Source organism: Python bivittatus, unplaced genomic scaffold, assembly GCF_059951505.1.
Source record: "Python bivittatus isolate LINGU-HERP-01145 unplaced genomic scaffold, Pbiv_v1 ctg000340_np1212, whole genome shotgun sequence".
Classification (NCBI taxonomy): domain Eukaryota; kingdom Metazoa; phylum Chordata; class Lepidosauria; order Squamata; family Pythonidae; genus Python; species Python bivittatus.
The window spans coordinates 25438788-25462098 of record NW_028277056.1 but is presented as its reverse complement, the minus strand read 5'-3'; the positions used below and the strand labels follow the sequence as shown (position 1 = coordinate 25462098).

Below are 23311 nucleotides of genomic sequence, written 5' to 3'. Positions count from 1 at the left end.
TCAGCATCATGGATGGAATGGCTGAAAATAGTATAGCAATAATAATAAGTGAATATATTAGTAATCTATTGGTATTGATGAGCCAGTCCTGATCACAGGTGTGCAAAGGGTTGTAATTAACTTGTGGGATCAGTTCATTATTACTGCAGCGTAAGTGGCACTCTTATACTGCAACAGTTGTATTTGCAGAAGAGGCGGATGGTGAACAAGAAGATGGTAGAGGCTGACTGGTGGGTGCCCTAGTTTGTATAACTCTCTGATGCTTTATAAGGGTCCCATAATTCATATGGGTGGGTAAGAAGAGAAAATATCCTGCTGATACAGGGAGTGGTTGTAGTAATTCTCTGGGTGGTCTCTAGAATCAGAGTATATTTATAGAGGCTGCAACAACAATTCTTATTATTCTTAGTCAGGAAAGAGCATGCTTCACTTCTTGGTTTATATACAAATTGGAGGCAAAGGAAATATTGAAATAATGGGTAGAATAACAGTGAATGAAAGTTTGTACTGTATGGCAATGGTGATACCCAAACATTTAAAAAAAAAAAAAGCTCCAGGTTAGATTAATTGTATTCCTCTCCTCTTTTAGCTGCTTGATTTGATCTTTTGTAGGCTTATTTATTTTATACAGCCCTTTACATTTTGTTAGTGTGAGTTCTCAGCATCATGGATGGAATGGCTGAAAATAGTGTAGCAATAATAATAATAATGAATATATTAGTAATAAAATTAGTGGCCTCTTAGACAATGGATCCTTTATGTTTAATCAGGTACAGTGGTACCTCTACTTATGAACGCCCCTACTTATGAAAATTTCGAGATACGATCAGCTCCAGCCCCAAAAATTTACCTCTACTTACAAACTTGCCTCGACTTACGAGCTGTTTTTCTGCCCGTGCCACGTGGTCTGCGGCCATTTTACGCCCGTGCCACGTGGTCCGCGGCCATTTTTCCGCCTGTTCCACGTGGTCAGCGGCCATTTTTCCGCCCCTGACGCGTGGTCAGCGGCCGTTTTTCCACCCCTGACGCGTGGTCCGCGGACGCCGGAATGGATTAACGGTAATTACATTGATCCTTATGGGAAAATTTACTTCAACTTGCGAACAAATCGACTTGCAATCAGAGTCACGGAACGGATTAAATTCGTAAGTAGAGGTACCACTGTAGTTTTAAAAAGTTTTTTTTTAACTGCAGGTGATTGTTAATGGTACAAACATAAGAATTTGTGCAACAAATGCAGCTTAGCCTAGGTGAATTGTACCATCATGTTTAACATGCTTGTTTGGTCATGTAAATTGGCCCATTGTTAATAAGTTGTATACCAGATATGGGGGGGTGTCTTTGTGTGGTTTTTAACAGCCATTATGATACTACACACAAGATCATAGGTGAAATAGCAAAACAGATGCTTTTCATTTGCTTTTTTGAAAATCTTGTAATTGTGTGTACCTGGCATATAGCTTTCCTTATGTTTTGTACTTGTCCAAGGTGCTGAAATTGTAAAGTTCTTTTAGCTCCTTACTTAGGACTGCACTAAATGTTATGCAGGAAGTATATAATTGGTGAATATGTTTTCGTTGGAAATCACTAACAGAGAACTCTAGATTAGATAGAGCAGTAGTTCAGCACTGTTTGGTATTTAACTCTGTGTGTGTGTGTGTGTGTGTGTATGTGTGTACTTTCAAGTCATTCTTGACTCCAGGTGATTGCCTGGACGAGTCCCTGCAGATTTCTTTAACTTTTTACCTTGTCATCATTTGCCCAAATTACATCATCTATCTATCTATCTCCTCATGTTTAGCTGCTATTCAGAGGTGCTCTAACAAGTTATATGAGATCTACCAACCTGAGCAAAAGGTGTATTCTAATGCCAGTGTTTGAATTATTATTATTAACATTGGATCTTTTGAGTATCCAGCCTATTTTAAGGGATTTTAAAAATCTTTATTCCTATTTTCTTGCAATCCTTACTCAGTCTTCCCAAAAATTATTCATGCATGTCAAATATCATCTTTCTGAAAGCTAATCTCAATTCCTGAGCAGGAATATTGCATTGTAAATATTTACACAGACAATTTCTTTGACTAATTATTGATGATTAAGATAATGAAAGAACATCTTAAATCATGCAATATCAGTGAAGGTCAAATGTGTAACTTATAATGATAGGGAGGGAAAGAAAGAAGTCTATTACACAGTTTTGTTGCAATCCCACTAGAGCAGGAGAGAGGGGAACATTTGTCTCTCTGGATGTTGACAGATTATCTTGCCAGCTGCCCCAGCCAGGAAAGCTACATGCAGTACCTTTGCATAGTGTGGGATTATCTCCTGTATCTCACTTCATAGTTCTCCATACAGACAGTCCCCTACTTACGAACTTTCGAGTTGCAAACTTTCACTGATATGAACAAGATGGACCCGGAAGTCGGGAGAAGGCAGGAAAGGGTTAGTTTCAGGTGCACCACAAACTAACCCTTTCCCACTTTCTCCCACCTTCTGGGAGGTTGGAGGTTTGCGTTGGAGTTGGAGTTCTTGGAAAGGGTTAGTTTACTGGGTGAGGCAGGAGAGGTGGTTCCCTGGGTGAAGGGACAAGCTGGTGGGGCATGGTGCATTTCATCGCCATCCTGCCTCACCTGGCAATGGAGCACACTGTGCCCCACCAGCTCATCTCACTGCGCTCTCCACAGCCTGTGTGCTATTGCTCCTTGCATTGGCAGCAGAAGATGGCTCTTCTGCCCACACCGCTGCCCTGTCTCCTGCTTCCTCCTCTTTTTTTTTTTTTTTTTTACTTTTTATAGTATGTTTTACTTGGTTGGACTTACAGTATGAACAAAACAGACTTATGAACAGCCTTTTGGAACGTAACCTGTTGGTAAGTAAGGGACTGTCTGTATAATTCAACAACAAACAAACCCTAGGATCATTTGGTGTAAAATATCTTAATACTGTTTTGGTGACAAATTCCAAAACCTTTTAGCTTTTTGCATTCCAACATAAATGTTCTCTACCAATATCTCCCTTCAGTCATGCCATAAATCCTTTGCAGCATCCAACAGAATAGCTTTATAAAATTATATTTACATGGTTTTTCCACATACTAGGCAAAGACACCTTCTAATCTGTATAACACATGGCTAGATTCTATGGTAGTCATCCTTAAATTATTTTATATATTATAGACGGGAAAAAAATTGTCTCTTTTTAATCTCATGAGCTAAAATACAGTAAGCTGGTTGAAGAGGTTTATCTCCTTGCTTGCAGTCTGAAAGTGATTCTAACTTGAGTGACTCTGAGGCACTGGTGATCAGGCCTCCACTCTTAAGGAAACCACCAATCTGTGATGATGAAGAGTGGCAGGCTAGACAACTTCATCCCACATAGATTACCTGTCTAACCATCTGACAGAGTGGTGAAATGCAGTGACGATAGTAGAAATGGTGAGAAACCTGGAATGTGGGGAACAGGAGACATGGATTTTCAGAGTTTCTATTTGCAGAATTTCTAATATGTAGAGGGAATTTTTTTAAAAAAATATTTATAAAACTGTTATCCCACATTTTCATTGTTAAAAATAATCCCCAAACACAGATACAGCTCATTTAAAGCCAACCCACACCCAGCTTACTTTTAAAAATTACTTTTAAAAATATATGTTTAAAAAATAAATAATTCAAATGCAACCTTCCAAAACCAGCAAAAATTTAAAACCATAAACCATTTAAAAATATACCAGATAATAATTTGAAAGCAGAACAGAAGACATAGCATAGCAGCCCCAAGCTAACCAAAAGCTTGGGTGAATTAATACATCTTAAGCCATCTAGAAAGTTAACAAAGTCCAGGACTAATTGTAATGGAACAGGGAAGGAATCCATTGTTGGTTTCCTTTAATGCCTTCTCTTGGTTCACTACATGTGGTACCCCATATGACACTCAGATATGACAACCAGCTATGGCAACCTCATGAGAGCTTCCCCAGAAGATCTTTATTGGACAGGCTCACAAAATCATAACTCAGTACCAATACCTTGAATTTTGCTCAGAAGTAGTGTGGCAGCCATGAAGTGTCTTCAGAACCATCATATATTGGTGGTAATTTATCTTTTAAGAAACTTAGCTATGGACTTTTGTACTTACTGCAGTTTTCACCTTTAAAGTAGTGCCACGAACAGTATATTAGAGTAGTCCAGACTTGAGGTTCCAAATAAATGAACCACTATTTCAGTTTACCTGCTTATGACCAGGCAATCCAGAGGTAGCCTAAGATGGACTATATTGGATAATGTGACAGATGTGCCAGATCTTGGAAAATACATAGTTTGTAGTTTTAGCGAGGCTATAGCTTAGAGCTAAAGCACCATATCCTAGTCTCTGTAATGTCTGTTTGAAAGTTCAAGAGATGGGTAATGAGATACTTTTGCCTGAGACTCTGAAGAGTTTCTTACCTACTTTCAAAACATCTATTCTGTTCTTTTGTTATAGTGTTACCTCCAGTATTGGTTCCAAGACATAGTGAATTCAACCCACATCTTAGCCTCCTTGCCAAATTCCGGAACACATCTCTTCATAGTGAGCCACTGATGCCTCACAATGCAACTTACCCTGATTCTTTCCAGCAGCCTCCTTGCACCCCTTTCCCAGTATCCCCCAATATGTATTCTCAGTCACCGAGCTACCCAGACTCCCCAGGAAGTTCTTCTGCACCAGGAAGTCCTTATGAGCTCACAGGTATGCAAAATATTATTCCTGGACACTTGTTTAGTGCTGCTGACTCTACAGTAACTTCTCTTTAGGAAACTGCATAATTAAACTGCAAAAATCAACTTTCAGAGCTATATAGTTTTTACAAGTTCATATAATTCTGGTAGTACCTGTATTACTCTGAGAATTTGTGTTGAAGAGTGGCATATTTATTTATTTATTTTACAGTTTTTATAGCTCAACCAGCTCTAAAGACTGCAACCACAGAAAAAGAGTAGAAAAACCAGCAGTAATAAGAAATCATTATACCAAAGATTACCAAAGAGACCCAGTGTGGTGTAGTAGTTAAGGTGTTAAACTAGGAGTGAGGAGACTGGAGTTCTAGTTCTCTTCGTCACAGAAGCTCCCTGGTTGATTTTGGGCCACTCACTCAGCCCAGTATATCTCACAGGATTTTTTTTTGTAGTAGGAAAAAATAGTATGTATGCTGTCCTGAGCTCCTGTTATAAAATCTGTGTATAAATTAAATAGATTTATTCAGACAGTCAAGAGAAACATTAATATACCAGTGTTCTTGGAAGTTAAAATAGAGAATTTGGACTCTTTGGGCTTTATGTGCATGTTAAATGAAGTTATTTGTAAGCATCTGATCTAATGCAATACAATTTGCTTTGTACATATCTATGCTTTGGTCTCTGAGGCCATTTGTTTTTATTTATATAGGCAGGTCATGAAATGCCAAGCCCAGTATTGTTTTCTTTTTTCTAGCTGATACACCTCCTCCACCTTATAATGCCAGAGAAACGCCACGAAACCACAATGGATGCCCTGTTCATGCGTTTACAGACAGTCCATTAGTGCTGTCATTGCCCAATGGAGGTAAATCTACTGATGGAGAACCTGAAAGTATGTAAAGACTTGTATTTTTTTCCCTAGGGGAAAGACTTGGCCCAGACCTGATTGGTAGCCCATGAAGTATTGAATCTTCATCCAAAGGGATCCTTAACCAAAATACTTCCTCTTGATAGACTCAAACCAGAATAGTCTTGACTTGATTTGAATATTGGTAGTATTGTTGAAGATTTGAGTGATTTTCCTCTGAGGTTAGGGGAAAAAATCAAACATTCCAGCCATTACTTTTCTGACCAGGAATTATATGAATTGAACTCCAACACAGCTTGAGGGCACCAACCTGGGGAAACTCACTTAAGTTGATAAACGAAGTCCCATGGAAGCAGAAAGACTTCTTTCAACTTTCAGTCATAACCTGTTGATCTGTAGGAAATATGGCTTTTTAACTGATTGCCGTCTTCTGCTTCCCTGATCACTGATAAAACAGCATGACACATCTGACTGAGTAACGATTTTTTAAAAAAAATCATCAAGTTGAGGCAGAGTATTTTTCCACCTGTGAATTTTGTTATTTTGCCACCAAATTTGGCAAAACAGTTTTGCAGGGCAGTAGCAACTGCCAAAATAGGCTGGAGTTGGGTGAACATACAACACAGTGCAGGTTGTCCATCCTTGATATATTGGCAAGAATTTCATGAACTACTGTAAGCATGAACCCAAGGGATATTTCTTTTTAAAATAAAATATATGATGCTGTTGAATTATCCCATATTTTCAAACAGTTTTTCATTTCTTAGCACAGCTCCAAAGCTACTTAAGCAAACTATACAACATTCTATGGCAGGAAATTTTGCAAATTAGTATGTGAAAAATTCCTTTATTTTCTTTCAGTTAAGTTTATTGGATTGGGCCCATGTTCTCATTTATAGTGGATCGACTGAATTCAATAGGAGTTAAGCGAGTCAAAGCTTAAAATAATTTTGCTGCCATTCTTCCTGTATCCATTTGCTTTTGCTTTTGTTTTTTTTGTTTGTTTGTTTGTTTGTTTGTTTTATCCTTCTCCCCCATCTAAAATTTCCCTGATTAAGTCTTTTCATTCTTTGGATAAGGCTGCTTGAATTTAATTAAATTATTTATAGTAGCTGTCATTTTCTGATAAGATATGGTGATCAAACCTGTCCACAATACTTAATATCCAGATTTTCTGGAAATAATTATGGTGATACACATAGTTCAGAAACAGATATGAGAAAGCAGATTAAAGTAAACTCACTTTTCAGCATTATCACATTTTCATGTCTGAAAAAGAGATGTGCAGGTGCTAACTCTGTTTATTGACTTTGTGTTGACAACATGCAACAGCAAGTAACCGTACGGTGCCATGCACGCACCTGCTTTTCAGTGTGGGAGAGAGACTCTAATGTTGTATGTATAGTATATGTCCCTTGCAGAGGAAAAGCCCTGTTAATTTATTTGCAAATGTATTATTGCATAATATAAGGCTTTGGGCTCATAGGCCACTTCATCAGATGGACTGTGTGTAAGAAGCTTGTGCATCTTATCACCAGTTAGAAGATAAAAGTAATACCAGTTTTGTATGTGCAGAGGAATCAAATCCACTTCTTCACAAATGAGCTAAATGCAAAATTAATAAAGAATGACTGAGAGCTTCATAGTAGTTACATAGAAGATGATTTGTAGGCTTTTTAGATGTTCAGCACTGCTCCCTCTGTCATGGCAAAGAGCAGTTTAAGGAAGACTGGACATGCCTGGGTTTATTTTATTTTTTTATTTATGCAACTTTTGTCCAATCCATTCTGACTCTAAACAGCTGGAGCAGGTTTACTCTACAGTTCATCACTTCTTACGTAGTTAAAGGCACCAGAGATAGGTGACTATGTAAAATTTGATTTGTATAGTTTCCCATTTTTTCCAACTTAAGATTGTCCTGCCCTGTTTCTGCCCTCTTTTGTAAGTGTTTTAAAAAATTGCCTGCCAAATTTATATCCACTTGCATGCATTCTGCTAATATGCAGATGTTTACATGTACTTTCCCTAACAAAAAACCTTTTACAAACATTCCCTCCATCTGTTTTTCTCCTTTATACATATTAATTGAGCTGTATCACAATTCAGAATACTGCAGGTATTGTGTGGTATAACTGTGTTTTGGCTTGTATATAAATTTTGGAAATGCACATTAAGCCTGTATTAAAAATCAGACTTTATTACATTTCTCCAGTGCACCCTACTAGACACTACAAGATAACATTTTTAGCTGCTTCCATGTGGTGCGCAGTGATTAGAATACACACAATATGAAAACAAAGAAAATAAGTTGATAGAGAGCTGCCTCCTGAAAAATGGTATTAAGACTCCTGTTGGATCAAGTCAAGAATCATCCTAATTGGTTCTGTAGCTAGTAAGCAGCTATCAAGACTATAAACATTGTAGCAGTCTTCTCCATGCACTTGTCTAGTCACCTTTTAAAACCATCTATTTTTTTTGCCTTGAATGTTACCCAGATTTGTGCATGCTAGACTACTGCTTGATTCGATAACAACCAATTCCATAGTTTAATTATGCCTTGTATAAAGAAATACATCTGTCATTCATTCCTGAATATCCCTGCATTCACTTTCAGAATATGGCCCAGAGTTTCTAGTATGCTGAAAGGACGAAAAATTATCCACACTTTTCCACACCACGTATGATTTTATATAACGCAGTCATGTTTTCCCCTTGCTTGCTTTATTTTTAAGCTAAAAAGCTTAAAGCTGTCATCTTTCCTTGAAGAATAAATATGCAAGGCCACAATAGCTTCATTCTTTCCTGCATCTTTCCAAGTTCAGTAACGCCCTTTTAGATGAGAACAGTACAGTACACAGTATTCTGAGTTTAGACACACCATAGATTTAAGTAGGGACACTATTATATTAAAAATGTATTTTCAGTCCTTTTCCTAATGATTACTATAATGAAGTTCACCTTTTTTTTGGAAATAACACAACTGAGTTAGCATTTCATTGCACTATTTCTGTCAATGCCTGCTGTATGCATGTATATATGAAGAGTTTATTTGAAGTTTGGATATGTAACTGGTCACATTGTTATTATTGTGTTTCTTTCTACATTCCGGTTGCATCTTCTTCACCCATGAACTCTTCTTCCAGACTTCCGACCTGTTTGCTATGAGGAACCACAGCACTGGTGTTCAGTTGCATACTATGAACTCAATAACCGGGTAGGAGAGACTTTTCAGGCCTCTTCTCGAAGTATACTAATAGATGGCTTTACAGATCCTTCAAACAATAAGAACAGGTTCTGCCTTGGATTGCTGTCCAATGTTAACAGGAACTCTACTATAGAAAACACCAGAAGGCACATAGGAAAAGGTAAGAACACATACCTTCTGCAGTAATAAGCAACATTGCTTGGAATCATTTTGTGTTCAGAAAGTTATTCAGTTCAAAACTATGTTCCTAAAGTGTATACGTTATTATTTACTTTATTTTTTTAAATTTACTATTACTAATGAATGCCTTGCCTTTCTATTTACAACAATTAAAAAAAAGAAGTATAAAAAAAGTCAATATAGTTAAAATCAAAAGTGTTGAAAAAGTTTACCAAAAAAAAAATGCTTTCTAGTCTAGTTTCTACATGTGTGATGGAATGTATGTACACAGAGGAGGGTCATGTGGTAGATAGCAACAGAGATCAGGGCTATCAGGAATGAGGGGCTGCATTCCAGGAAGGGAAAGGAGACAAAAGACCACACAGTCTGCAGGGGGAGTGTGGAAAGCAAAAGAGGTTCAGGATAGCCACTCCCTAGAATCTCCCAGGGTATATCCACTAGTTGCAGTAGTATAGATTTAGATCTTTAGCAAGATTCTGTCTATAAGGTGTAAGCAAATAAAGGAGCTGAACTCAACTGGACTGTTTCACCAATGTTCTTGGGCTGGGCCTGACAACATGAAATGCAAAAATATATGAAAATTTATGGCGGGGCTCAGGGAAAAAAGTCTAATTATTTAGAACAAGTCACAAGGAAAAGACACTCCTGTTGCACTTAATATAGGCACAGGGTAATTTATGTGTTACATGCAGGTGTGTGTATGGCAAAAAAGGCAATGATTCCCTTCCTTTGAGCTTGACTCCTAGTGACCACAAGGACATATCCATACAGTAATTTTCTTAGTAATAACATAGAGGTGGTTTAATGTTGTCTTCTTATAGGACTATTATTATTATTTCCCAATTTAGTCTACAGTTGGAAATTTCCTGGTGGTCTCCTACCGAATACAAGCTAGGTCTGATCCTGCTTAGTTTGGGGGACTAGCCAAGGATATGTAGGTGCTGTCAGCTATTGTAGACCTGCATATGAAAAGTTTAAGTGATAGGTAGAATCATTAACAAAATCCCAGGGTGGACCCTGAAAGCTTTACTTACAATACACAGAGCCCTTTCAAAAATTGCTACCCAATGGTAATTTTTAATATGACCAAACAGGAAGATTATGATATAAATAGGTAATTGTCACGTTAGCTGCATTTAACAATTAATGTAATTTAATTCAATTTAATCAATTACACATCCTGATACCACTCTTTTCTAGCACTGCCCACTTTGTGGCACAGCCTTTAACGTGCCAGCCAATATGGCCTCCACTATAAAAAAAAAAAAAGTATCTGTTCAGGGAGGGCATTCTCAATGGCTTACAACTTGGTAAGAGGCTTGCCTGTGGACTGCAAGAAAATCAGTGAAATTTTTTATGTAGGACATCACAATACTAGCAGAGCAAGAACAGTTTTATAATAGATTGATGTGCATGGAAGAGATGATGAAATGTATGAGCAGGAGAGAAAGTATTGTAGTCAGACTTGGGGAAGGGGACAGAGAGTGAAAGTGGTCTGGTCAGCAAGAGTTTTAACCAACCAGAATTTTGATTAAGCCTAATTTTGATATAGGGTAGCATAGGTAGAAATGGGTTCCATGTAAAAAGCATGCCAACTGGGAATGTTTTGCTATCCATAGAAGGGGGTTCCAAAAAGATCATCACACAGCTAAAACAACTTCTTTAGGATTCAATTTTAAGACTGTGAAGTCTCCTTATCTTGCCAATTTATGTATGCGTGTTCTATCCATCACATAATAATACCTTACTGTTAGTATGTCATAAAATACATAACAGATGGATTAAAAAAAAGTAACAAATCTCACTTTAATCTGTATTGAAGATTAGATTAGTCTTGGTTACCTCTTTTCTCTTAAAGGTGTTCATCTGTATTATGTTGGGGGAGAGGTATATGCAGAGTGTGTCAGCGACAGCAGCATTTTTGTACAGAGCCGCAACTGTAACTATCAGCATGGTTTCCACCCAGCCACTGTCTGCAAAATCCCCAGTGGATGCAGCCTGAAGATTTTCAACAACCAACTCTTTGCTCAATTGCTTGCCCAGTCGGTTAACCATGGCTTCGAGGTGGTGTATGAGCTAACCAAGATGTGCACCATCCGGATGAGCTTTGTTAAAGTAAGAACTTTCTTTAGTTTTGATTATGAAATTGCAAAGGTCTAATTAGCCTCTTTGTTTCAAGAACATTTTAAAAGTCACAAAGCCTGGAATGGATGAATGGATGGGATGTGCTAAATTTCGTATTTTCATGATACTTCACCATACACAAGTAAGCAGTGAAAAATTATCACTTTTTGTAATCTGTGACACTGTTTTGCCACTAGGAGTAGTCTCTTCGATTACAAATCACCTCTCCAAGAGGGAATAAAAAGAGATGACTTTAATTTACTCGTGTAAAAGGTTATTGCAAATGTAGCCATACTTGCACTAGAGGCTTCTGGACAGCATGTGGGTTCCATTAACAGCAATTATCACCTGGTCCTTCAGTTCATTTATCTTGGTGGCCACAGTATATGAATCAGGCAAACCTGATTTTTACCTTTCCCAGGCCTTGTTCAAAAGATTTCCTCTAGCACCCTCATCTATGATTATGCTGCTTTGATGACATACCCAAGGTTTGAGTATATAGGGTCTCCTCACAGACCCAATGAAATATTGCAAAAGTTATTGGGGTATTTCACTAAACTAGGATCTCTTGATACAGTGGTAAGGGCAACTTTCTTTCCGGCTTGCATGGATGGTCCACTATTCATCAGGATTGTGTGCAAGATTAGAATGGCCCCTAAGACCAAAATCCATATATGTGATCCTCAGAATCTTTGGGACATGAGAACATCAGAACTAGAGCTGAGCTAAAATAATTTATAAAAGCTGCTTTGCTATACATACTTTCTTGTGAGTGAGGCCTGCTAGCTCACATAATTTTTTCCAAATAATCAAGGTTAGGAATACTGCTGATGGTTTCATTGCTGTTATAAATGAAAAGTAACTGCATCCATTGGTGGTCTTTCAGCTGGTAGTATTTTTTGTGTATTTATCCAGTTTCAGCAATTAATTCAGAAAGAGCTGTGCTTCGCTCTTTCAAAAATGTAAATCATTTTTTTAAAAAGTCAAAACAACTCTGTATCCCCTCATCCCTTCTGTATCCCCCCCCCTCAAATGCTAATCACACATATTTTACATTTTCTTACTATCTACTCTGGCCCTTGCACCCACCAAAAATGTTACGTGTATCACCCTGCCACCCAAAGTTGTGCATTTCTGATATAAGTGAATATGGCGGTATCTGAAGCAGTTTTTTGGATTGGCCTACACAATACAATTAGGTTATCCTTTGGCAGAAGTGAATTGATTCTGCCTACTTACTCTGAATCCTGCAAATCCTGGAAACACCATATGTTTGCATCTTATGAATAAAACATATCATGGTTTGCAAACTGAAGCTGCTTTTTTGTTTGTAAACAGAAAGGGAAGGCAAGAGACTTCCCTAAGAATGTATGCAATTAAACTTTGAATGCATTTCTTCCAAAAGCTGAATTTGCATGAAGACACATAATGGGTATGTTAATGCTGGTTTCTTTGCATTTGCCTTCTTGGTTTCAGCAGCATACTCTCTGATAGAGAAAGAGCTCTATAGTTCTTCTTCTAAATAACTATATCTTCTGTCTGGCCCTGGAGGAGACAGGGTGAATGCTAAATTCTTTCCTTTGAATGGAGTAAGTACAGGCCACAATTTCAGCCTCTTGCGATAGCAGTGTCTATAAGAAAGGGTTCAAAATCAGCAAGATGGCAGATGAAGCATTGCTATGGAAGCCCAATCCCCTTTTGAACAAGCATGCAGTGTTGACAGAGTGCTTGAACAAGAGTGCTCCATCTGCCATCTTGCTGATTTTGATACAATGCTGATCTGAGAGATCTACAATTCTGAGTCCAGAATTTTGCAAGGGAAAAATTGAGTTAAATCCACTCACTCAAATTCAACTCTCAGAACTAGTCCTGCCAAATATTGCTTCTGCATTTTTAATTCTACCTTTTTCATTCCATTTGATGGGAAGGGAGGCTGAGAAAGAATGTTTTCAAAACTTTCTTTGAAGGAGAAGCAACATTGAGTGAAATTTTCATAGGTAGGGTTTGGGGATTCTGGCACATATTTTAAATAGGAGGTGGCAAGAAGATGTGGGTAAGCCCTGTGCTTCATATCTTCTCTCCAGGGGTTTGCCCCTGGTTGACTTTTCACATTTCAGATAAATCCCAAGGAGAGATGTAATAAGAACCCCACCCCCCAGGACATTTTAGGTAATGAATGTGCAAAGTGATGGACATTTGGATAACAAGTAGAGCAGTCATATTCTTTCCATTCAACAATAAATTAAGCTCAGATGTTGCCAGAGAAATTCTAAAGAATCATAAGATTTTTTAAACCCCCAGATCATTTTTGTAAGAGTATAAACCTTTTGGGAAACCAGAGAAACATTTAGTTTTACTCAGTCGTGTGTATAGAAACCCTTCAGGGATGTAGTCCCTCACATGTACATGTTTCTGGAGCCCCTTTTTACAGTGGCATGTTGAAGCATAACAACAAAGGAAACTGTCAGTTAATGTTACTGTAATTCTTACAAAAGATGATCCAGGTGTTTGCAACTCAAAAAATAGAAGCATATTAGCTTTTTATTACCTTAGTTACCACTCTGCATATTTTCAATCTACAAGATCTGGATAGAGACATGAGAAGCATGCCCACGCATCATATTTGGGGAAAACTTTTTTTTTTTTTACCCTCCTATGGTGCTAATACTGAACATAATACGAAAGCTTCTGTTGGATTATAGTGAATTAATGGAGCATATCTTATGCCTTTTATATGGCAAGTATTTGAACTGCATAAAAGAGATTTATTAAGAAAAAGGTAGCCACATTATAGTATTAATTTATCATATAAGATTTATAGCTTTCATAACTGCCTGGAGGACAGATCTGATGATACTGTAGTGCACTTCTTTGGACCCACACAGGCATATCTGGAAACAGGAGAAGAGATGGCTTTTCTACTTTAGGATGAATTCTGCATCTGTTGACTCTGAATTCTGTTTGTCTTGTCAACAAACACAAGCACAGACTCTCCAATGAAGGTGGATCTGTGCCTATTCCTGTGCTTTTGGATTTCTCCCACTTTCCTGCCCCCTTGTGCTTTTCATGCCTATTTAACCAAATGTTTGCTAAACATTGTTTTAAAAAAAACATATTAATTCACTCCTATTCTTCCTCCATAAAGCAAAGGATGAGTCTTCCTGGCTCTCCTCACTGTCAGAGCCACACAGCAAACAGGGTGATAGATTTTTCATTGTTTATCGTATTCCTAATCCTAATACATTAGAATAGAAATGTGCCTTCCTTTTTTGAGCAGTCAGCGTGTAGAATCAGAACAAAACAATAAGCAAGGCTAGTACAACGGTTAAAATTAGATTACCTTATAGAGTTGATTGGAGTCGGATGGCATCAACATTAAATTAATAATTAATTAATTAATAATAGTTATGATTATTAAGAACAAGGCGAACTAACCAAACTGGCTTTGTATGGTTCCCTCAGTTTTAACCTGGAAGAATAAGTTTACTCTGAACTTGATTTCTGGAAGAAGATGGTATATCTGCCTAAAATGCACAAAGGTATTTATGCTGGTCTGTGCTGTGATTACATGGCACCCACTCTCTTTAGATTCAAGTTTCACTTTGAAAACATAACCAAGGATTCAGTCATTCTGAGAGACTACATTATAGAGACTTTACTTACAGGAATAATCTTTACATTTTCAAAAAGTGGCATAATTAAAACTGCAATGTTGTGTGGCTTTGTGTAGGAAAAGAATTAATGCAACATCAACCTGAAATGATTATCAAGCCTCCACCAGAGGGAGATGGAAAACCATTTAATGAACCAAGAGTTTGATAGACGTAACTCCATATTAAACTCAATTTCCTTAATTCATCTTTGCTGAAGGGTGCTGTTTAAATTGTTGAACTAATACTAATGCTGGGATTTGCTCCAAGTCCATATATTTTTATTACATCCTACATTTTTCCCACTTACAAATAGAAGATAAAAGTTAAAACATTCCATCATAAACAATGTCTAGTCAAAAATATAAAATGAGATAGTAAAATAACCTGCTTTTAAAACAGCAAGTATTGTCTCAAGTCCTCACCCACATTTTCCCACATAGCCAAAAATATATGAATACTCTCTCATTTATTCATATATGGTGTGGGCAGAATTAAAGATCATGCTTTGTCTAAATCAGCTATCCACAGTTGTACTATTTATCATTACTTCCAAGCTCATAGTTTTCCTAGGAAAGGTATTTGACTAAAATCCTTTTAAGTGACAATTTATTTAATCATCCCACAAACAAATACTGCTTCTAAAAGATGTAAGAAAGTGCAAACACATGAATATATTCTTTATTTAGAAAATGAATAATGGTTAAAGATGCAGCAGAAATTTCCCTATGGATGCAGCAGTGTTTTCTTGAATGGAATGAAGAATACAACAATGATCTCTTTGAACCTATGCCGATTATTTGTCTCTTTTGTAGGGCTGGGGAGCGGAATATCATCGCCAGGATGTTACAAGTACTCCATGTTGGATTGAGATCCATCTTCATGGACCTTTGCAATGGCTAGATAAGGTGCTGACACAAATGGGTTCCCCACATAATCCAATTTCCTCTGTTTCATAAGAATTATCACCATACACTGGGGGACAAATACTGCTGCAGGTCTTGGCTGGTAGGATTCTCCCCTAAATTTCTGTATATAGCTGTAAATATGACTGTATATATAATCATACTATTAGTGTTTTTCATGCTGTATTACATGTTTTATTAGATAATAAGATGGCAGTAAGTTCCATTGTGTTCCGTCTGTTGATGAGCTTTGGAAGAGAAAATTCAGACTGAACTATACAAATATGCCCAGCTGCCTATTTTTTGGTATGGAATGAGAGCAGTATTGCTCGCACTTTGTAAAAAATATGATTATATATCAATGTTAAATTCTGCAAACAATAATGCTGTTTTCAAATGGAGCAAGTAGTAGTTCTGCCTAAAATACACAGGGGCAGTTTCTTGATATCATGCTTTTGGAAACTCAGAATCAGAGTATCATGACTGTGGTTCTCCATTTTGTTCCTGGCATGTGGATCTCAACATAAAACTATATTGTTTGTGATTACAAAGGTTACATTTTGCACAGTTGAGTAACAATTATAAGCCTGCAAAGGCAACCTTCTCCAAATACCAGGTATCTTTATCTGGTTTGGAAGAGAAAACTCAGACTGAACTATATAACTCCTGCTCTGTGGTGTAAAAAAATCACCTATCCAATTCCCAGAATTACTAAAATGTGTGTTTTCCTGACTCTTTATGTTGTTCTGTGATGATGAGGCAGGGTGGGGAAGAGGGCATATGAAGCTGCTATGGTTAATATATTTTTAATTCCATTCTTTGTACAGTGATATCTAGAATGACTTACTTCTGCCCAGTTAGCAGGGCACTGTGGTCCTTCACACATACTTCAGCTGCAGTGGAAGGGAAGACTTATGCAATATCTTAACCCCAAGACATTAATTACCCTTGGACATTATGGGCCTTGATACTAAAAATGTACAGTTGACCATGACAACCGCAATTTGCTTAATACAAAACATAGTTGTTTCTTCAGATTCATGTTGCCAACTTCACTCAAACTCTTCAAATTCATCCTTTATAAAGTAAATAATGTTTCAGTAAAAATACTCTCCTCCCACTCATCCTAATTATAGATAAGCATAAAAAAATTAGGGTAATTGTCATCTGCAATGATTCTGAGTAGAAGGTAATATATAGTTAATATGTGCTAACCTTTCCTTCAGTTTATAACCTGTTACTTATTTGATTAGTCACTTTGTACATGGATATTGAATGATAAAAAATACACTGGAATAGCCCCAAAAAATGAGTTGCTGCATCAGTGTGCAAAAGGGATCAAGTGTAATAACAAAAACTGAAAATGCATTTGCCAGAAGAGGAAAATCATCTGATAGCACTTAAGTCTAAGTACAGCATCTTTGTATAATTCTGCTAATTAGAACATCAGTTTGGCTCAGTGTCCTGCCCTTGAATGTACTATTACCAAGTTATTATTTTTTTAAAATATTCTTGCTCTGGGATACCCCTGTCCAAATCCAACCCTTTGACAGATAGATACCTCCCCCTCCATTGCTAACCTAGAAGCAAGTGATTTATGGAGAAAAATAGTTTAATGACATCAGACTGTGTAAGCAAAATACCTTAGAGGATGAGAATGGGATTTAGGTCTCCTATGTACAATATGTATGGATTTCTGCAGCCTGTCTTCTGAAGAATTAAAGATCTGACAGGAGATAAGTTTTGGAAAACTGATAAAGATTGTAGTTCTATTATTAGAAGTTTTATTATTCAATTCATTGTTAAAGTATATCAAATGTAACTATCAAAGGGATAGCTTCATAGCACTGCCAAAGAGTGAATATAAAGAGTAAATTCACCTTCCAGGTGAATACAATTTTGTGGTGTTTCTGTGAACTATAGTTTAATTTGATGTATGAAATCTTACCTTCTACTTACAGGTAAATACAGATCTAGGTGCAGCTGGAAGAAAAATCTAAATTAAGACTAAATAATAAAATGAAAAAGTAAGTTTTAAGTCCTAATAGAATTATGACAAACTACTTTTGAATTTCATTTCTTCTTAAGGTTTACAGTTTAACTAAACTGTATGTGCAGAATCTATATTACATTACAAAAACGATAAAACTGATTTAGAAAAATAGATAGATATGTATTGGTCATAAGCTGCCTTTGCATGACACACTGAACCACAAACTAGTCAGTCATATATAGCCTAGTGTATAGTGCAAACCCAGCCCACTTGTCCAATTTATAGTGTAATGTATTTGTAAATACAAGAAATTTGGTTGGATAAACCATTGGTAACTTAACCTCAGTGTTTTGTGTAAACACAGTCATAAAGTAAACAGTGCATAATATTTGTAAGGATATGCATTCATAGTAGTTCCTTTATACACTTGTGAACAAGACATTTATAAACATAACAAATCAAAAAATGGTGTTTCAAATAAAAATTTCAGTGACATCTACTGCAGTGTTGATATCTTCAAGCAATGTGAGACACAAATGTCTTAAATCCTTACTGATACATAATTATTATGCCTACAAGCCTGGCTTGTTTTTCTGGAAGGGTAGACAAACAGGAAAAAACTAGCTAAGATACAGCCAATGTAAAAGAACTGTCCTGGGAACTTGTAAACCAAGAGCCCCGTTCAGCCATGAAAAGTGGGTGAATGCAGTATGCACAGAGAAATCTTTACTGACGAATTGCAGTTGAAAAAATCATATGATCACTTCTTTCAGAATTTAGCTAAGACTGCCTGCATAAAAATGGTCCCTTTAGACAGACCTTTCTGTGTCCAAATGTTTTTGTATAGATATTAACAAAAAGTAACTTTAAAGCTATTAAATGTGTTCATAAATATGCCATGCTTTGAAAAGGTCTGCTGGAAAATTTAAAAGTCATTTGGTAGAAAAGCCATTCATCAGCAACTAGTGTAGAGGAAAAACATTTCTTAATAGCAGTGATATGTGTTGATAATTCAAAACGCATCCAGCCTTTTTGGGAACAATCTAGAAGTACTGAAAGTTGTATGGTATTAAGCCTGTCTCATGAAAAACTAAATGATCTATTATATACAGGTCAACTATTTTCCTACTAAAAAATCTGTAGGAAAAAAAAATAATCCCAGTTTTTACTGATAGAAATTGAACCTTACTAATGATTCTGAGACTTCATTAGAGATCATTTATTCTCAGGCTTACTTTCCATTAGCTGCTGGTGGAGGGGAGGAAGTAATCCTGTTATTCATGAATGATCCAGATAGTTGTTATTGCTATCAAAGAAGCTGTGGGCATGAAGAAGCTACCTGGGTAGATTGTGTATGGAAAAACAATCCAATATTAAAGTTAAAAGAAATAGAATCTTATAAAAAGAAGATAACTATGAATAAGGTAGAATTGTTGATGCTCTGACATTCTAGAGGAGCAATCCTGTTAGAGACTGAGAACCAAAGGCACTGGATCACTTTTATTTAAAGCCAGCTGAAAAGGAAGATACGTATTTTCTTCCTACTTGCCTTATTGATTGGTATGATTTCTTTCTGATGGTTTGCAGTGGAGCTGCATAGATTTTTGCCCCTACCAAGGATGGATCAGGAACAATAAAAAGCATATGGATCCTACAGATCTAAACCTTAACCCAATGACATTAGAATTTCAGCATTAAGGAAACCACGTAGTTTCTGCTGCAGTTATAAGCATTGTAATTCTACTTGGACTCTTCGAAGGTGTGTTTGAGAGCATTGCACGACTACTGGGATGCTATATAGGATTGCAACCTAAAAAATTCTGTATAAAATCTACACATTTTCTCTGATTTATTTAAGTCTGGGTACTTGATAGGTATCTGCAGAACTATCTTTGAAACAGGCAGGATCCATATGCATACTTGGAGGTTGGCCCATTGAAAGAAATGTCTAAAACTCTTTAGGTGTCCAAATAAAGTGTGTGGGTAAAAGTAGGGAAGACAACTAGCTCTCTTAAAAGATCAAATTTTTTAAACAAAGATTTCAACTTAGATTCATAAATTGAAATTTGAGAAGCAATGATGTTTTCAGAATGTGGAAAATTAAAGGAAAATGCTATTTACAGTGTCTTATTTGTATCATCATTACTTTGTAATGGATTGAATATTATGTCTCATACTTTTCCCACAAAATCTCCAGCTAGCAGCATATGTAAACATCCAAGCATTTGAGTAGAGCAAGCAGTGCTCTGAATAATAGGTGCTTTTCTCCCACACATATCCAAGGATCCATGTTGTGAAACCACATTAAGGATTTTGCACATCAAGAGATTTCTACAAGTGCCTTCATTTGCAGAGAATCAGAAGGCATCAGTCTACAGTATTTGATCTGAAAATTTACAGTGTACTAAAATGATACATCCAATATTTGAGGAGTTATTACCCAAACAATTCTTGTATATACTACTTGTAATAGAATCTAGATCAGTGATGGCGAGCCTATGACACTCCTGTCAAAGGTGACATGCCACGATGTTTTGGGTGGCACACCAGCGTTCACCAACACCGAACAACTATTCTCCCTGTTTGCGTTACCAAAGTAACTGAGTTTGTTTTACTTGTATTTCATTTTTGTAATTATTTGAGGTTTCTTTATATAATACTGTATATAGCACCTCACATGATTGGACTGTATTTTTTAAAAATAAATACATAAAGAATTGTTTCTCTTTTGTTTGGGACGGGGAGGTGACACACCAGCAGAGTCATTTTCCAAATGTTTGACACACTGAGCCTAAAAGATTCGCCATCACTGATCTAGCTCAAGTAGCAGAATTGGTAGCTTATCTAAAGTAATTGAATTGATTTTTTTCCCCTCATAATGGAACTAAGACAAGAGTAAGAGTAGCAACTATTTACTCTTGAAGTCTTTTTCCTTAAATTAGGGTAGAATGGGATTTTGTTAACTGAACCATACATGGATGAATAATCCTAAAGCTCCTTCCTAAAGTGAGGGGTGGAATGACCAGCAGCATTTGGTATGTGTTACATGTGGTGTGGGTGGGGAGATTCAGTGAACGAATGCTCTGGCCTGGTTGGAGGGACCAAATGGTGAGAACAGGTTGGGGGAGATTGTAGGGTGGCTGGATGCACTTTGGGCCATCTGCCATGGGGGCTTGATTCCCCAGAGGCCACTAAGTGCTTTTTACAGGAATGGCCAAGAGTGTTAGGTGCCTTGTAAGTGATAGGTTGATAGGGGCATTTAGTGCGATGTGTGCAGGGAAGTGTTAGCTTTGCAAGGTAGCCCAGGCAAGAAACACAACCAGAAGTACCCACTCTATCTTTATTGTAAGGTTACATTAACAGAATCTTGCAAATCTGAAAGTACCCCTTCCTCCTTTTACTCTCCGGAAAACTAGGGAAGGTCCCTTCTGAGACACTTTCGCCGCCACCCCTCCTTCAGACTCAAATTTCATTTATTAAACCCTTGTCTAGGCTGCAGTTGTTCTTCCTGACTCCCAAGGTCATTCCCACATCCCACAGGATGTTTGATGAATGTGTGCCCTGGACTGAGAAGAGGAAGCAAAAGGTGGGAGTGGGTTGGGGGGGGATTGAGAGGGCAAGTAGGATCATTGTGATGGTGATGGGCAGAGGTAGGTATGGTAGGAACTCTGGAGTGGGCCGCACTTGGGGACATTGAGTCTACTGCTTGAAAGCGGTCTAGCTATCTGGCCGTGGTTTCTACCTTTAATGCCTGTTAATGTATCCTTGTGACCCTGGGCTTCAGCTGCTGTTTCTAAATGCCTGGTGGCCTTGTAATAAAGCTGCCCTCGTTCACCATCATACCATAGACAAGGGTGCTGACCTGGTGTGTATAGCTGAGACCTAGTTGGGCTCGGCGGGGGGGGGGGTTACTTCTCTTAGAATTGTGTCCACCTGGATTTCAGGTTTTGCATCAGCCAAAATATGGGGTGGGGGTGGGGGTCAGGTGGCTATTATTATCCATGAGCTTATTGAGGCCTCAGAGGCTCTGCTCACATATAACTAGATGTGAAGCTTTCTGATTAAAGTTGGCCTCTAGGGAACAGTCGGCTTGCTTCTGGTGTACTGCCTGAGCTGCTGGATTCTGCTGCTGGGGTGGCAATAGAGATCCTGAGGTAACATTTGCTACCTGGCACCATTGAGGTCAGTCAGCTCAGGAGTTCATGGCCTCTATGGTAACAACAGGCCTTCCAGTGGCCACATATCAGATCTGTTTTTTGCCTTGAGATCATTGCGATGTGATCTGGTAATGGGGAACAATATCAATCCATTTCTCTGGACAGACAGATCACGCTCTGTTTTCAATCAGATGGCATCACCTGCCCCTCCCCCTTGCAGGAAGATGGAGCCTATTCAATCAACATGCTCCCTGGCAACTGATGGGCCCAATGGGATTCCAGAGGGAGCTTGGCATTTTCCCTGGGAATCCGATGGGTAGTTCAGTTGCGGCCTTGGATATATTGCTGGTATGTGATCTCTTCCTGTGTATCAATCCCAGGATGTGTCTTGGATTACTGAGAAGATCTGGGAAATGAAGCACAAGAAGAGATGCCTAGAGTACATTGGCAGACAAAGCCAGACTAATCGAACATGGGTAAGAATCCATATTTGGGATTACCTCATGGAGATAAGGGCAGTGAAACATCAATATTTCTCTACCCGAATTGCATCTGCTGATAGTTGCCCAGTGGCCCTCTTTAGGGTGACCTGGACCCCAGTGGGGACAGAGGTCACAGGATCATTTGCAGGGCCACTGTGAGGAATATTCTATTTGGCAGATAAAGTTGCTCAGATCCACTTGGAGTTGGATTTCAACTGGGCCAATCCAGCTTAGGTTCCTAGGGCTCAGTCTTGTGGTGCAACTGGGATGAATTTGAGTCACTGACTCGAGAAAGTACGTAAGATTCTCTGAACTGTTAGTTCAGCCATCTGTTAATTAGATCCAGGTCCTTTATTTAGCACATTTATATAGCCACCCATCTCACACAAAGTGACTCTGGGTGACATACTACAATTAAATAAAATAAATAGATAAAAACAATCATAAAAAATAAAGTGATTATTAAAATACAATATCAAAAAGTTTAAAAATTTTAAATTTTAAAATACACAAACCTCATGGAGACAGCGAATATTAATCATAGTGGAGCCATCTAAGAATGTCTCCAGTTCCCAGACTCCCGGGCCTGATGACATAACCAGGTCTTGAGGGACTTCCTAAACAACAGCAGGGAAGGGGTGAGCCTCACTTCGGGGGCGGGGGAGAAAGTTCCACGGCAGAGCCGCGGCAGAGAAGGGCCTCTTCCTGGGACCCACCAAATGCAAATCCCTGGCCATTGGAACACTTAGCATACATTCCCTGCCAGATCAAATGGAACAGGCTGATGCGATCCAGGAGATCTTGGGTTGTTAAGGCAGCCAGGGAGGTGACTCTTAGTTGGGTCCATGCTGTGGTAGCTTCTTTGAGAGGAGTGATGCCTTCAGCCTTGAAGGAAACTGTAGTGTGCCCCCTCCTCAAGAAGCCATCCTTAAACCCAAAAATTCTGTCTTCAACCTTTCCTTTTTAGGTGGTCAGACTACAGTTACAGAGAACTGTGGAGGAAGGGAATTATTTAAACACCTTGTGCCCTTG

The 23311-nt window shown here is 38.0% G+C and overlaps 1 protein-coding gene across 2 annotated transcripts in view; it reads left to right on the top strand.

Annotated features, from left to right (window-relative positions):
- SMAD9 (SMAD family member 9) overlaps window positions 1-19765 on the top strand; it is a 38300-nt gene extending 18535 nt beyond the window's left edge. Inside the window, exons 3-7 of one of the 2 annotated variants that reach the window (XM_007436496.4) lie at window positions 4483-4728; window positions 5470-5580; window positions 8727-8948; window positions 10827-11083; window positions 15558-19765. In XM_007436496.4, the coding sequence (XP_007436558.1) occupies window positions 4483-4728; window positions 5470-5580; window positions 8727-8948; window positions 10827-11083; window positions 15558-15701 (980 nt within the window). In that variant the 3' untranslated portion in view covers window positions 15702-19765. Of the gene's footprint in view, window positions 1-4482; window positions 4729-5469; window positions 5608-8726; window positions 8949-10826; window positions 11084-15557 lie in introns of both variants that reach the window. The other variant, XM_007436495.4, reaches the window with a different exon arrangement.
- The last annotated feature ends 3546 nt before the right edge of the window (window positions 19766-23311 follow it).